We start from the raw sequence: 14,856 nt of genomic DNA on the forward strand, positions 1-14,856 counted from the left end.
AAGCTGTGTAGACCCCTGCAGGATGAGTCACAAGTAGTCACACAGCAGTGCCATCAGAGGACAGAGTTGGTGGCTCTGCCAACAGGGACCAGTGAGGGACACCAGGTCCCTGCTTCCAGAACTGGTTAATGATGCACGGAAAGAAACAATGCAAACCTGGGCTCTTTCCACTGCTGTCCTTTATTAAGGAGTTCGAGATACAGTACTAACAGACTGGCATGCATCACAGAAGACAGGTTCATAGGGGTGGGAGGAGCCTCATGTCTGAGGTAGAGTCAGGTGGTGTTGGGAGGGGAAGGGGAGGAACGAGCACCGGCTGTTCTGGGGGTGTCCCTGGCCTCTCTTGGGCCCACAGGCCGGGCCATGGAAGAGCTCAGGGTGGATCAGGGCGGAGTGCTGGCTGCACTGTGAGACGAGAGCATACGACATTTTCTGCGCCCGAAGTGGCTTTGGTTCCCCTCCTCAGTGTACAGAACTTCCCACTTGTTCCCTTGTTTCTGGCTTCTCCCCTCTTGTGGAGACTGGTCCCTCGAGGGCCCCAGCCTCCCCTTCCCTAGGTCAGGCCCCATGCACCCTCGCTGGAAATGAAGGACCTTTATGTGGGGTTCGCCAAGGCTGCCATCCAGAATCTAGTGGCACGTGCGCGAAGAAACACTCTCTTTCCCTAAAAAAAATAGCTTCCACTTACAAACCAGGGGATGCTCACTTCAGGGAAGGCTGCAGAGCAGAAATATTCGGGGTTTGTAGCAGAGGCTGGGGGGTTTGTAGCAGAGGCCGGGGTGGACAAGACGACGCGCCAGAGGGGGGTCTCTTCAGGTTCTACTGGGGTGGTAGTAGAAGGGTCAGGAGGAACTGGAACTGGACTTCCGGGACGGGGGTGGGGTTAGCTACACCCTATATGGGGAAGGGTGGTAGGGAGCTCCTGACTGCATTCTGCTGATGGCAGTCAGTTGAGCAGGGTACCGTAGAGCTGGGCTTTAGTGAGACTGTCCTTGCGGCTCAGCCCAGAGCCTCCAGTCCTTGGGAAGGCCTGCTGGGGGCTGAGGCGGGTGGGAGGGTGCATTTCAGGAGAGGCCTCCATGGAGCTAGGCTCCAGGGACTCGCGGGAGCCATGCTCGGGCTCCGGGCTACTGCCAGCCCCACACAGCTGCACCCTGAGCCTATCTCCATCCCCGTCGCTGGCTGCGTAGCCAGCGAGCGCATCAGCCGAACGACTGGGGCTGAGGCTCAGATCGGCTCCTGCTCGGAGGAAGCAGGGCTCGGCCAGATGACCCTGAGACAGGTCATCGCCCTCCGAGAAACTATCGGCCTTGTAGGTGGCATAGAGAGGGCTGGCACGGCCTTCGGCCTTGTCGCCGGGGCTGCCACCGCCAGCGGCACCACCGCCACCACCACTGCTGCCGCCGCCGCCGCCGCCGCCGCCGCCGTAGTAACGTTCCGAGTAGTTGCAGGGCGAGGCGGCGCGGCCGGCAGCGGCGCCGGCCTGGTAGGAGTAGGCGCCCACATCCTCCACGCTCACGGGCCGCCACTGGCCTCGAATGTCCTCCCCGGCAAGCCGGTTCCCGCTCGGCTTGGCCCGCAGGCTCCACAGGTTTGGGGGCATGAGAGCCTGCTGGGGGCCGGGGGAGGCCGGGTAGCGGTAGGGCTCGGCCGGGTACGGAGACACAGTCCGAGCGAAGCCCGGGGCGACCTGGGCCTCCAGCGGGGAGCCCAGGGTGGCCGCGGCCTTGGCGAAGCGAGGGCCGCTCCCGTAGGTGGCGGAGGGCTTGCGGTTGAAGAACTCGTCGCGGCTGCTCAGGTAGATGGCCTGCTGCGAGGCGGTCAGCGTGCCGGCCTGCGCGTGCTCCTTCTCCTCGGACGTGGCGCTGAAGCTGGAGTAGGAGCTGGAGGTGGGCAGCGAGGCCGCGTAGCCCTGGTAGGCCTCCCGACGGTAGGCCTCCGGGAAGGCCGCCGCCTCGGCCTCTTCCTCCTCCTCCGCCGCGCTGTCGGTGGAATTCTGCGCCCGCAGGAAGCCCACGTCGGTCACCGGCGTGTCCACGCTGGGTCGCCGGGCGTGCTCCCGCTCGTCGGGGCAGTAGAGAGCCGGGTCGCTGCAGTAGATGTCTCCCTTGTACGGGGGCCGCGGGCCCGACTTCTCCACTCCGTCGCGGTAGCCCAGGTCGCAGGCCGAGGCATCCGACATGCGCGAGGACAGGCTGCCCGGCTCCGGCTTCTCCAGCACCTTGGCGATGACGCAGGTGGGCACGCTGTCGGCGTAGGCCGGATGGCACAGTGCGGATGGCAGGCTGCAGCCATGCTTCTCCATATGCAGGCTCACACGCTGCTGGAAGTCCGAGGGCAGCTGGAACGGGCGTGAGGAGGAGAGGAGAATGGGGACAGGTCATAGCAAAGGGGCCCAGCCCTGACCCCGAGGCCAGGGCCACACCAGCATCGCCGACAGAGACGGACGGACGGACAGACAGACAGACAACAGGCCTCCCTAGGTGTCTCACCTCACACCAGCGGGAACACACTTAACCCCCAAGGTCGAAGATGCCCTCAGCACCTGGGGTTCCCCATCACCTCGACCCACCCGCCCTACTCCAGGGGACCCAACAGAGGTGGTCAGTCTAGAGAAGCTGGAACCAGCTAGGTCTAAGGCTCCAGACCAGCACCCTTTCTGGGTTCTGCCTAGAGAGGGGGTGACTTGTTTTTGTCAGATGACAGTGTGGGACCCCCTCCCCCCATGCATTGGTGAACAAGACAGACTCAGAAAACAGATGCAACAAAGATTGAGCGGCCAGTGCTAGGCCAAGGGTCTCCGCGGAGTGCCTGTGGCAGGTAGGGGGTGTCCCGCTACTGTTTGATCTATTTTGTGAGTGCCGTAGGTTTGGCCTGGCCTAGGGAAAGGGGTCATGGAAAGTGGTCTAGGTAGGAGATTCCTTGTGCATGTGTGGTGGGAGAGAGTCTGGCCAGAACGGTCACAGACGGGGAGGGTGGGCTCTGCCTAGTTTAGTTGGGTACCAGGCAACCTGGACTTGGGCTCTGCTGTAGCTCGTTCTGTGCCTCCCATAAGGCGCGTCCTTCATGTCTGTTTCTTGACTCTAATTGTGACCAGGCCCCATGGTGGCTTGGTGGGGTGCACACAAGGGGTAGCCCTCAAATGAAACAGGTGTGTGTGTAGCCCAAGGGTGGGTCTGGGAAGTGTGGAATGGGGGCTCCTTTCACCATCAGGAAGCCGGGACCCAGGTGCACGAGGGACGAGGGTTCAGGCTCACCGGGTAGCTTCTTCCTGGAGGGTGGGGAGAGGCTTCGGGGTGGGGTGGCCCCAAAGGAACCGGGTGGTCCTGGGACGGGGCGGGCCTGGCTGTGGGGCGGGGCCACGTTACCTCGGACACCTTATGGACCCTGCCGTAGGTCTGGCTGCACTGCAGCAGCTGGGCCGCTAGATTGCAGTCCTTCCTATAGAGCTCCTGGAAGACAAGAGACGGTGTTTGGCGTGGCTGCCCTGGCCGGTGCCCAGAGTCAGCAGGGCAATGGGAATGGAGAACAGAACAGGCAGGGTAGCTGGTCCTAGCTGATCCCTGCCTGGGCTCCACACTGTCACTGCTTTGACCTGCTGGTGTGTGGAGGGTGCCCTGTCAACACCAGGCCCTCCACAGGCTGAGGCAGCAACAGGTGGGCCCCCCATCAGCTCTGAGCTCCCAGAAGTTAGCAGGTTGGTCTACCAGGTCTGGGGTTCCTATTCCTGTAGTTCCTAGAATCCAAAGATGACTCGGTTGGAGTTCTGGGCACAAGTCAGGGACAGGGATGACCCCCAGCCCCCACCCATCTTAGTCTCCTGCTTGTGGCGTTGACTGGCCTCGGGGCTGCTTTGCCAAGTCATGCTGGGGTCAGGGCAGGTATGTGACCCAATGTGCAAGTGGGACCCTGCTCAGCCTCGTGAGCTGAAAACAGATGCAAACAGTAGGAATGAGGGGTGTTTCCCCTTTGGAAGTAAATCTCTGTTGCATGTGCCTGTGTTGGACTGTTCCTTGCTGCTCTCCATAAACTACAGCTGGCCCAGCATGCACCTGCATTGTCCAAAGAGCCAAGGACTACTGCCTCAGCTCCACTTAGCCAGGACCAGTGTCCCGAGCTGCCCTCTCCCGGCCTACCTTCACACCAGGCCTGTGTGAGGGAGGGAAACTGGGTCTTCCAGACCCTCTCAACTCCTCCCTGAACTTCCTAGGAATGGAGTTACAAGTCAGCCCCCTAAGATCCCACAGCAGCTGTCATGGGAACCAGAAGGCTGCAGGCACTGAACAGCCAGCCAGCCCAGGTCAGCCACGATGAGTAGGACATGCCACCTGGAGAAGCAGGGGACCTTGGACAGTCACTACACACAGGAATTAGGCTCCCTCCTTGCTTGCATTGTCTTCTGCTTGGGACCTCCCTGCCCCAGGAAGGACCCAGGCCACCAGGCCTCTGAGTGCCAAGTCTCCAAATCCTAAGCAATACACTGGTGAGACTAACAGAAACCACAGCTGGCACGCTTGGGCACTTGGCACTTCTGGCACACCCCCAGAGTGTTGGCTGTCCAATTAACTCTGTACTTTCCCTATATGGACTTAGAGTTCAAAAGGGCAGCTGTGTTTTTTTTTTTTTTTTTTTTTTTTCTCCTCAGACTGTGTTGGCCAGACTGTAATCTCAGAACCTCATAAGATCTTGCAGTAAGGAACAGAGGCTAATTAGTGTGTCCACAGTCAGCCCACAGGGGACAGTGGCAGGGTGGCTAGCCATCTCACGGGGCCTTTGGATATCTACCCGGCTGTTGTGTGATACTGGGGCTGGCTGAAGTTACAAGTCCTGAGTGGTCTGGGATCATGTGTGGGACAGAGGCCTCCTGAGTCCCATCTTTGGTCCTTCCATCAGAGGTCTGCCCTTTCCCAGTTATCCTGAACACTGTTCCAAGTCCTCTTGCCCTGCCCACACCCTTCTCTGGAGTCAGGCTGGAGTCCCTTGGAATCGGAAAGACCCTGCCTGCCACGGCTTCCCCTGGGAAGCCCCCAGAAAACACCTGTCACGTCCCTCCAGGTGCCAAATGTCCACAGCACTCACGTTGTCCTCTGACAGCTTGTCAATGGTCACCTTAGCCTCCAGCAGGTGGCTGTTGAGGGCGACAATCTCGTGGCTCATGGCACGCTTCTCTTCCTCATAGTGCTGGCCCTGGGCAGTGGGGAACGAGGGGTCTGTGGTTAGTGCCATATCCCAGCTGTTGGGTCAGGGCTTTTGTGAGCCAACAGCTGTTGACAACAAGGCGCCCAGAAGGCTAATGGTGCAAGGGCTCAGACCCCAGACTGACCCAGGTTTAATCCCATCCCACCACTGACCAGCTGGCCCAGCCTAGGTCAAGAGCCGTCCTGTTTCTGAGGTGGTGTGTGTGTGTGTGTGTGTGTGTGTGTGTTTGTTTGTGGCTTGCCTTGCCCATCTCGCTCAGTGAGTTGGGAGAACGATGCGCACCATGGCCCCCACCTGTCCTGCACCTTTGGGTGTCTGTTTGAAGACAGGCAGGCACTGAACACCCGATACCAGACAAGACCAAACGGGAACCTCCTCATCCTAATATAGGGGAAGTGTCAGAACCCCGTGGCTATTCTCTGAGCTGCCTGCACAGGCTCAGCTGCCCTGGACCCAACCTCATTGTTATCCTGAGGGCACCTCCCACTCAGGGCGCAAGCCTCAAGGGGCCACTCAGTGAGAGGAAGTGCTGGAGCTTACCATGCGGTACAGCTTGTCCTCCAGCTCTTGGTTGATCCTCTGCAGCGCCATGTAGTTGCTCTGAATTCTACAGCAGGAAGCAGCAGGGTCAGGGGCATGACTTGCAAGGCCTGACCTTCCTGCAACCCTGGCGACCTCACTGTCGCCATGCCCTTCCTTGCATTGGCTGCCAGGCACCGAAGCTCATCCGACCAACTGCACCTGATTCAGTGTCTGCGCTTCAGATCTCCTAGGCCACGGCTGAAGCCCCATTGTTCTGCCTACCCACAATAAGGCTCCTCGGAGAGAACACGGGAAGGCATATCCATAAGTCTCGGATGCCGGCAGGGTGGTTTACGGGTCAGCTGCACACGCGGAGGAGACACGCGGATGCGTGGCCCCGGGGTGAGTGCCACTGAGTAAGTGTGGTTCCACTTGGGAAAGTAGGTAGAGATGGAGTGATGAGCTTTGAATGGCCATTGCTAGTGGTTGGGGGACTGGGTATGGTGGCCCTCGTGTCCTCTAGACAACCTTTGCAGTATGATTTCTGTCTTGCCAATGGGAAAGGGACACAGAAAAGATGCTTAATACAGTTAAGAGGCAGAGCTGGAACTTCAAGGTCTGGCTGCACTGCCTAAGCTTGGCTTGTGCACAGCCTGACGGTGACATTCAGAAGCCCAGAAGAATGGGGCCATTTGACGAGGGACAAAATGCCCTCAGGACAGCGCCAGCTGCTACTCTAAATATTCAAACCAAATCCAACCTCTAGCAGTCTGTGTCGCCTTTGTGTTTCTAAGTTGGGGATGCCTACAATAGCGCTTAGAAAAACAAACGCACAGAAGGAAAACATGTTAAGAATCACCCTCCTCTCAATGCATCCCGAGTCCCCAAGCCAAGCAAGGATGCAGCTCCTAAGGTCAGTTTCCTCTCAGGAGATTAGTGGCCAATGGGGGTGGGGGTGGGGTAGGGGCTGGAAGCGGACCCTTCTGTGTCGCTGCTAGCTTGTCCAAAGCCAGAGCAGAACATGCATGAGGGGCTGGGGAGCCAGGTCTGGAAGAGGTGCTGGAGGAGCCAGCCACTAGAATCAGTGGTCCCAGGTTCAAGGTCTAGGTGGGCTGCTCTGCTCCTGGCTAAACGTCCCCCAGAGGTGGGACTGGAGTGATCCACCCCCCCCCCATCACAGCCCCATCCTCACCTGCGCAGTTTTTCTGTCACCTTGTCCAGCTCCTCCTGGGCACGCCTCAGCTCAATCTCCAGGTAGTGGCGCGTGGAGTCAAACTCCGTCTCCAACTTCTCCAGCTTATGCGTGGTGTAGGACAGCCGCTTGCGCAGCTCGCCCTTCTGTTCCTGGAGGGCACTGCAAGAAACCAGGCAGCTGGCCAGTCTGTGGCACTGAACATGGGATAACTGAGGCCACACTGGCCAGCCAGGCATGCCGCGGGCATGTACTGTGCACTCAACCCTACTAGGACATGCGCGTGTGCACTCAGCCATACTCCCCCACCCCCAGTACCCTCCATGGGGGCTGTGCTAGCACTGTGTCCCCTCGGGGATCAGAACTCTGTGCTGCCCCCCGGGAGCCCCAACACCGAAGAGGGTGGTAACTTCCAGGAGACTTGCTGTAAGTCAAGGGGCAGGAGGGAAGTTCAGGAGTCATGTCGGAAACCTGGGGGTAGGGGATGGCAGGCGCTGGAAGCCACAACTCTGCCCAGATATGCTGTGGGGACTTCCCTGACTCAAAATCCCGTGAGGAGTGTGGAGGGTGGGCAGGCGTTCCCATCAGAGGTGTCCTCAATCCTGTGAGTAAGCTGCATGCCACGTGCTGTGGGCATGCTCCCAGCCACTGTCTCATGCATTCCTGGATTCCTGCCCAGGCCTAAGGGAAGGAGGCGGGTCCTCCTGAGACTCAGTCCCCAAAGAGAATCCAAAGGAAACCCAGAGGCGAGGCACTGCTGCCCACACAGACTCAGCTGCCAGGTGTTCTGCCACCCTGCCCAGCTGGCTCTAAGTTGCTCTCCTCCAGGCAGCCCGCCCGGATGCACCCACCCACTCCAGGCAGGCACTACTCAGGCCTTCCCTCCTCTGTGGTGTGGCAAGCTTCCTGGAGGACCCACTTCATCCCCCGAGGTTGGGGGGGTCCCTTGCAGAGGCTCCTGACTGTGCCCTTGGGAACAGGCGAGCACACTGTCCATCTGCTGAGTGGCCCCCTCAGCCTGACTCTTCACGCTCTGCCAGCCTCCAGGCCAGGCTCTTCAGAGCTATCCCTGTGGCATGTTAGGCCTTCCACCTTGACCCTTTCTAGGGCCTGTGAGGCAGCCTGCAGCACCTGCCTACAGCCACCTGTCTTTTCTCAGTTCAGATTCTGCCCACTCTGTTAAGGTTGAGCCAAAGTCACCCCCATCCCTCCTCTCCCCTGCTCTGAGAACCAACCAACAGGAACAGACTCCATGGTGCCGATCTGGGACCTCCCAGGAAGCAGTGCTCCACAGAACCTTAGTTTACCCTGGGCATCGAGTGTTCTTCTAGACACGGGATGACTCACTGGTCCAACAGCCCTTCCTGCCCCTGATGCCCTCAATCTCCCAGCCACCGTAGCCTCCTACCCCTCCAGGGTAGGTACCCCCCCAGCTGCTAGGTTGCCAGCCCGCTTGCTCCAGCGGTTACATCACCCAGGCCCCTGACCCAGACATGCGTCCTCAGTCACCGCTGGTGGCGTTCCCGTGGCGGCGTCTCCCTTGCATTTAGCACCTTCCTACCCGTAGACTTTTGTCTGGCCACTGCACTCAGCATCTTCTTGGGCTCCACCCACCAGTTCGTATCCCCCTACTTCCAGCCTGCCCTCTTCACCCTGAAACCTGGAGAGAGCCATGGCAACTCCTCCTTGTCCCCCCCTCACATCTGGGTGTACCCTGGGGTCAGAAGCTCCTAGACAGGGAGGGCCCTGGTGGTTACTGGGGTACTGCCATCATCTCCAGCCAATGTCCTGTTCTCCCACGGACTAACTGGATCTCTCCCAGGGCCTCAGTCTCCTGTAAAGCAGAATGGCCTTTCCATATACAGGGAGCACGGCTGTCCCTGGTACCTGCGCTGGATACAAGACCTGACACAATGGGATGGTGTGGGCGGTGTTCCTGTGGGAGTGGGGCTGCAAGGCCACTGGGAGACGAAGCTTGAGTTGTAGGCTCCTATGTGCCTAAGGGGCAGGGATATGGCTGGATAGGTGTAGCGGCTGGGGCGAGGCTTCCTGGTACTCAGACATAGCCTCCTCTTTCTTTTCAGGGGGGAGTGAGGTTTATTTCAGTTTACAGGTTACAGGCCATCAAATTGTGAAGGGGAACCATAGAGACAGCCCCTTAACATATGCACAGGGGAAGGGGGTTGAGGAACTGAGAGCAGCCAGAGCCCCAGCATCTCTAGGAGCGATGATGGCAGCGGCTTCTTTTTGGTCAGTATACTGGTGAGGGGAGGGTGGCTGCACTGTGCCTAGGTCCTCTTCACCCAACTAGAAGACCTCGGGCAGGCGTTAGAGTCCTGATCCCATGCTTCAAGGGGGGCCTGAAGGAACTGCTTTCCTTCTATAAGGTCTCTCTGGCCACTCACAGGAGCCCAACGACGGAGCTGGGCTGTAGCAACGAGGTATTGTGAGCCAGGAGACTTCTTCTGAGGCCATCTGTCCTGGGGAGCTGGACGCAGACATGGGACACAAGTCCTGGGACAGACAAAGACGCACCAAGGAGTGTGTGGGGGGGTGTACAAGGGGAGACAACAGGTGTGTTACCTGTCCCAGAGCAAGGGTAAGGACCTGGCCAGGCGGCCCTGCAGGACTCGGGGCCGCCTGAGGCACAAGGGCACCCAGGGGCTGTGCAGCCTGTGGGCGAAGAGGACGGAGCTGCTCAGAACATGTGGGGTACAGCTCTGGGGCTGAGGCCAAGAGACAAGAGGGCAGGATTGTTCAGGGGCAGTTGTGCCTCTGATGGCCCCACTGGTGGCTCCAAAGGCTCTGAGCTCATTGGTGACACTACATCCCCCTGGGGTAGGGTTTCTTGGTCACCAGCTGGGTTAATTTGGGGGTTCTCTTCTTACCCACAGACCTGCACCCTCTATCGTAGCCCCAGGTGTGTTGTAGGGAGGACGTCTCCCCTTCCGTGTGTTCTAGATCTGTCAATCGCCTGTCCTGCACTGGGGCTGGGTTTCTGACAGACTCTGTTCCTAATGTGCATGAAAGGTGAAAGGGGCAGGCAGCTCCTCTCTGAAGGGAGGCCACGTTGGCTGATATAGAGAGAGCTACGTGACTGTCCTTCAGGCTTCGGGGTCTGCAGGTGACAGGTGCTGGACAGTGGGTGGGGATAGTAGAGGACACAGGTCAGGCTCAGCCCTGATCTGGCCCTGCCCTGCTGGAGGATAGTGCCACACACATGTGCCTGTCACAAGGCCATGGCTCGCCTGGAACCTTCTTGGTCAGGCCTGACACACGGACTTGAGGGGACACATGGCAGGCATGCTAAGGGCTGAGGTATGGTCAAGCAGCCACCGAGGTGGGTCACCTCCACCCACAGAAGCTCCTGGATGGCCCAGAAACCAGGGCTCAGGACAAGGCAGATGTGCCAAGAGCTGTGAAATCCCATTTAAAAAAACTCACTGTACAGACCATCACAGAAGGAAAGAAATGTTCATTTGTTACGCCTGGGTATCAGAATGCTGGGTAATTGGGGAAAAAAAGGTAAACTTTTCTGGGTTTTTCATCTTTTCTATAGAGGAAAAACTTTTCTTAGGATCAAATTTTGTCACTGGGAAAAAAGTTCCCACAGGCATTGAGTGATGAGCTGACAGGTGCAGGGGTCAGGGGCTGGGGGTTCTCGGCCCTTCACATGGTAGCCACTCCCAAGGCTGCAGAGACTGAAGCAGGCTGGGCTGTCTCCCTTCCTGGCTTGGCAAAGACCAACGACAGTGTCTTCCTTGTACCCCTTGCCAGAAAGTTTCCAGTCAACAGCCCCTCTGCAGGGCCCTCAGAAGCTTGGGTATCTCAGCACTAGATGATGTCTGGGACCTAAGGGGAAACTGAGGTTCAGGGAAGGGCTGGATGTCTCTGGGCTGAGAGGGGATATGTGATCTGACTCTGGTCACTTACAGGGCATTTATTAAGCACCACTGAATGTCTGCTTTTGTTCTGACCGGGGTAACACAGGGAAACTGTCAGTGTAGCATTTGATACATTCTCCCAGACCCGAGGAAAGGCTCCAGGAATATTATGCCACAGTCCCAAGATCACCAGGTAAGTCTCAGGACTGAGATGTGGACCAATCTATTCCTCTCTCATATGCCATTCAGGAGAGACGATAGGAGGAAGTGAGCTGGCTGTGGGTTGCACCAACTTCTAGCAGGGCCAGAGACTGCCCTGGCTTGGTCATCAAGGCTGCCTGCCCTGAGACCAAGCCACCAAGATGTCGTATAAGAGCAGGTGATGCCTGGTGACGACTGGGTGCCTCTCAGGAAGAGACAGGGTGGGGCTCTGTCACGTGCTGCCTCCCAGCATGCAAGGAACCCATTTCCTCCCTCCTAGGCATGGAAACAATCCTTTCTCTTAGGGATGGAACCTGGTGGCATCTGTCTGTCTTCCTTTCTGAGGGACCCTTGGGACCAGCAAAGGTCCTGAGGGTAGAGAAAGCTCAGGACACTGAAGGAACAGCAGGTGTAGACCAGAGCCTCCTCACACTGCAATGAAGCAGGGACTATCACTACTCACGTTAGATGCAGACAGCCACGGCTACCTGTGGAGCCCCAGGCTGCCTGTGTTCGCTCCAGTGTGCCCAGGCAGCCCCATCTGAGGACACCCTATCTCCTGAGCTAGCTGGGGCCAGGCCCGAGCCCTGTTTGTCCTTTCTGCTGAGTTCCTTTCTAAGACTCAGCAGCCACGGTCCTTGCTCCCGACAGCCATGCCACTCCACCCCCACCCACCCCAGGATGTCTAGCTTCCCTCCTCTTTCTTGGGATGCTCATCTTACGCCTCTCCTGCCTCTGGGGATCTTCTCTCACCATGCTGGGCCAACTGTCACGCCTGGTGACTGCCTTCTGATCCACACGGTGATGGGGTGGGTCTGGGCCTTTGGTCACTCCTGAGCCTCAAGCTAGCTCCGGGATCAGCAGCGGGCCAGGGGTTGCTCGGGCCCTGCTCCGTGAGGCCCCGCAGAAAGCCTGTGTGCAGCCTTCCCTCTCTCTAGCATGGCCCAAGCAGTCATGCTCCAACAACACCAAATTGCTTGTCATTCTTCACATGCTGCGAGTGCTTTCTCATCTTGGTGACTTGGTTCTCATGTCCCCTCTGCCAAGATCTCGCTCTGCCTGCCCCAGGTTAACTCTTCCCCACCTGAAAGTCCAGCTGGTCAACTCTCCCTGGAGAAGCCAAGAACTGCTCCCCGGGATGGCCACGTTGCCAACCACAGTCTCCTACGGCCTCCTAACTCGATGCTCTTCTGGCAATTGGATGGCTAAGCAGACCACACCCTGCCCTGGCCACCGTGTCCAGCCTAAACGCCAGATCCCCACCTCTCAGGCCACCACTGTCTCTGCCTGTGTTGGCCTTGGAGCCCGATGGCTTTCCCATCTCCTCAGGGCTGGGGATATTCTTTCAGGAGGGTACTTGCCTACATGCCACCTCCTCTGGCAGCCTCTAATCAGTCTTATTACTGTGTGGATAGTTGCAGGGGTCTGCCTGATCACCTGCCCACTAAACCCTATGGACGATCTCAGGTATCAGCACCCAATCGGACAGTGCAGGAGCAGGGTCAGGCATGACCCCAGGGCTGTATTCATGTTGTTAAGTCACCTAGAACGCTGGAGATTACCTAACCTGAGCCTCAAGCTAGCTCCCTGGGGACCCTATACCCAGAAGGTAGAAACATTGCTAAACCTCGAAGGACTGACTGCCTCAGCCTCCCTGTGGCAGCTCTGGGACACCACAACCTCATGGGATAGCCATAGCAACCTACCCTTAGCTCCTCAGGGTCCCTGACCTGGGCTGCATTTTATGTCTTTACTGATGGTCTTCAGAGTCTGTTGTGCCAGTGGTCACCACTAGATGGCTCTACCCTTCGTACCTGTGGCTGCCCCTCCCTCAAGAACTGGTGAGTCACTGACAGTGGATGACTGGACACTCCAGCCATCCTGTCCACCATCTCCTCTGAGCTCCCTTTCCCACCCCACCCCACCCGCTTTCCAGCTGAGGAAACACATATGGAGTGGGTAAGGTCAGGCCTGTCCTAGGTCACAGGACTTGCTTGGGTGGCTCAGCTCTGTGCTGTCCTGTTCCCAACCCCTGGTCTCAGTGTAGAGGCCAGATGCTAATAAGTCTCACCACTGTGCTGCCACCACAGTCACTGAGGTGTCACAAAACCAACAGCCCCCGTGGAAAGGTCATGCGCACGTGCGTGCCCGTGTTGGCAAGTGCTAGGGATGGGACTGTCACTTGTGGTTCTGTGTCCACAGCAAGGGGTTGTCTGGAAGGGGGTTGCCCCTAGGGGTCACAGGCCTCCCTGGCTCTATCTCCAGCTTCCATGGCTATGCAGTTCAGGCTGACAGGGACCCTCTGTCAGATCAGAAGCTGTGGCAGAACCTCATCCTATCACGCAGTTGCAGACCTACCCGGCCACCCTCCCCTGCCAAGAGTGCCATGTGCTGGGAGCTGTGTCCTAGAGAGCCCTTGGGGTTGGTGGAGCTGGATGCCCAGGGCAGCTATAAAACCACAGGGCTGGCTATGGCCCGCCCCCTTCTATGTTCCTAAACTCCTCCCCCAAGCTTTTCTGATGCCCTCACCCCCACCCCAAGGACAGGAGGGTCCCACCTGGACTCAGCCCCTAAAGATGGACTGAGCTGGAGTGCCACCATCATCCTCATGTCTCTGCGCTACCCCCCCCCCCAATACCTCTTCCCTCTCCCACTCACCTACAGCATGGAACACGGGAAGCTGTCCAAGGGAACCTCCACAGATGTCACCCCATGTGTCACCTACCCACATCTGCCTGGCACCTGTGCTATGTGCCTGGGATAACCCTCTGGGCCCTGCTTGCTCTCTGCCAGTTCCATCACAGACTTCCTTCCTGAATCAGTGAGCCCCCTCCTTCTAGATCCTTCTCTCCAGCAGTCCTGTGGGTGGCTGCTTTTCACACTTCAATAACCACCTTCCCTGATCTCCAGGCACTGCCCGTTCCGCTGCCGGAAATGTATTCTGTCCCCGCTGTCTGTCTCCATAGCCCTGTCAGGCTTGCGGCACTGAATAACGCCCGTCGCTTCCCTTCTTGTCCCTCACCTGGCATCTGGCTGGCTGGCTACCCACCCTTTCCCAGCATCCTTTGAGGTTGCTCCTCATGCCTGCTTCCTATCAGCCACTCTCCTCCCCTGGGTGCACACGCTCACAATAATCCCCAGTAGCAAATATCACGAGCTGCCATGGTCCCCAGTGCTTCTAATTCCAGTCGTCCCCATCCTTCTGTCTCACCTATCCATAGGGCACATGGGAATCTCTTCACAGAGAACCTCTCCCATGTCTGAAGGGTCCTGGCCCCTTTCTTCCTGTGCTCCTCAACCCTGCCCCCTACCCCGCCCCCCCCAAGCCTCTGGACCTAGTCTTGAAGCAAGTTGGGTTTGGGAGGCCACCAAGCTGTGCTTGGGTTGGGGTCAAAGGTAGGAGGGAGTTCCATCCTGGGATGTATGGAGCTGGGGTCTGGATCAGCCAGGGGAAGGCACAGCTCCAGGGTTGCCCTGCAATGGAGAGCTGGCAGCACTGTGTTCGGGGGCATCATAATGGGGGGTACAGTAGAAACAGGAGCCTAGTGGAGGCTAAGCAGAGGGGCTACATGGGCCCCAGAAGCATCCACAGTACTCAGCTTTATTGGGGCTCCTGTCTTTCCTGCTTGCCACTCTCATCCTCACTCCCCCCCACACCCCCACCAGACTGTCTCCCAGGAGAAGACAGTGGACAGATGACCTTGTCACCTGTACCTTGGGTGCCACACACCTCAGAACCCCAGGTCGGGAGCTGTACTTACCTGGGCACCAAGCTGGCTCGAGGGAAAACTTGCAGCTCCCCCTCCCCCCATTATCAACAACCATGGGGCATTCGCTATTGGGGCAGCTGTAGGAGGC

At 58.3% G+C, this 14,856-nt stretch overlaps 1 protein-coding gene across 3 annotated transcripts in view; it reads right to left on the minus strand.

Annotated features, from left to right (window-relative positions):
* Positions 1 to 166: 166 nt before the first annotated feature.
* The window catches only part of Begain (brain enriched guanylate kinase associated), a 36,704-nt gene continuing 22,014 nt past the window's right edge, over positions 167 to 14,856 (minus strand). For 2 of the 3 annotated variants that reach the window (XM_029541172.1, XM_029541173.1), the window contains exons 3-7: positions 6,914 to 7,075; positions 5,740 to 5,806; positions 5,080 to 5,187; positions 3,258 to 3,452; positions 167 to 2,341 (exon numbers count right to left, since the gene is read on the minus strand). In XM_029541172.1, coding sequence (XP_029397032.1) covers positions 947 to 2,341; positions 3,258 to 3,452; positions 5,080 to 5,187; positions 5,740 to 5,806; positions 6,914 to 7,075 — 1,927 coding nt within the window. In that variant the 3' untranslated portion in view covers positions 167 to 946. The remainder of the gene's footprint in view (positions 2,342 to 3,257; positions 3,453 to 5,079; positions 5,188 to 5,739; positions 5,807 to 6,913; positions 7,076 to 14,856) is intronic. The other variant, XM_021202166.2, reaches the window with a different exon arrangement.

The sequence above is a fragment of the Mus pahari genome, chromosome 7, assembly GCF_900095145.1.
Source record: "Mus pahari chromosome 7, PAHARI_EIJ_v1.1, whole genome shotgun sequence".
NCBI lineage: Eukaryota > Metazoa > Chordata > Mammalia > Rodentia > Muridae > Mus > Mus pahari.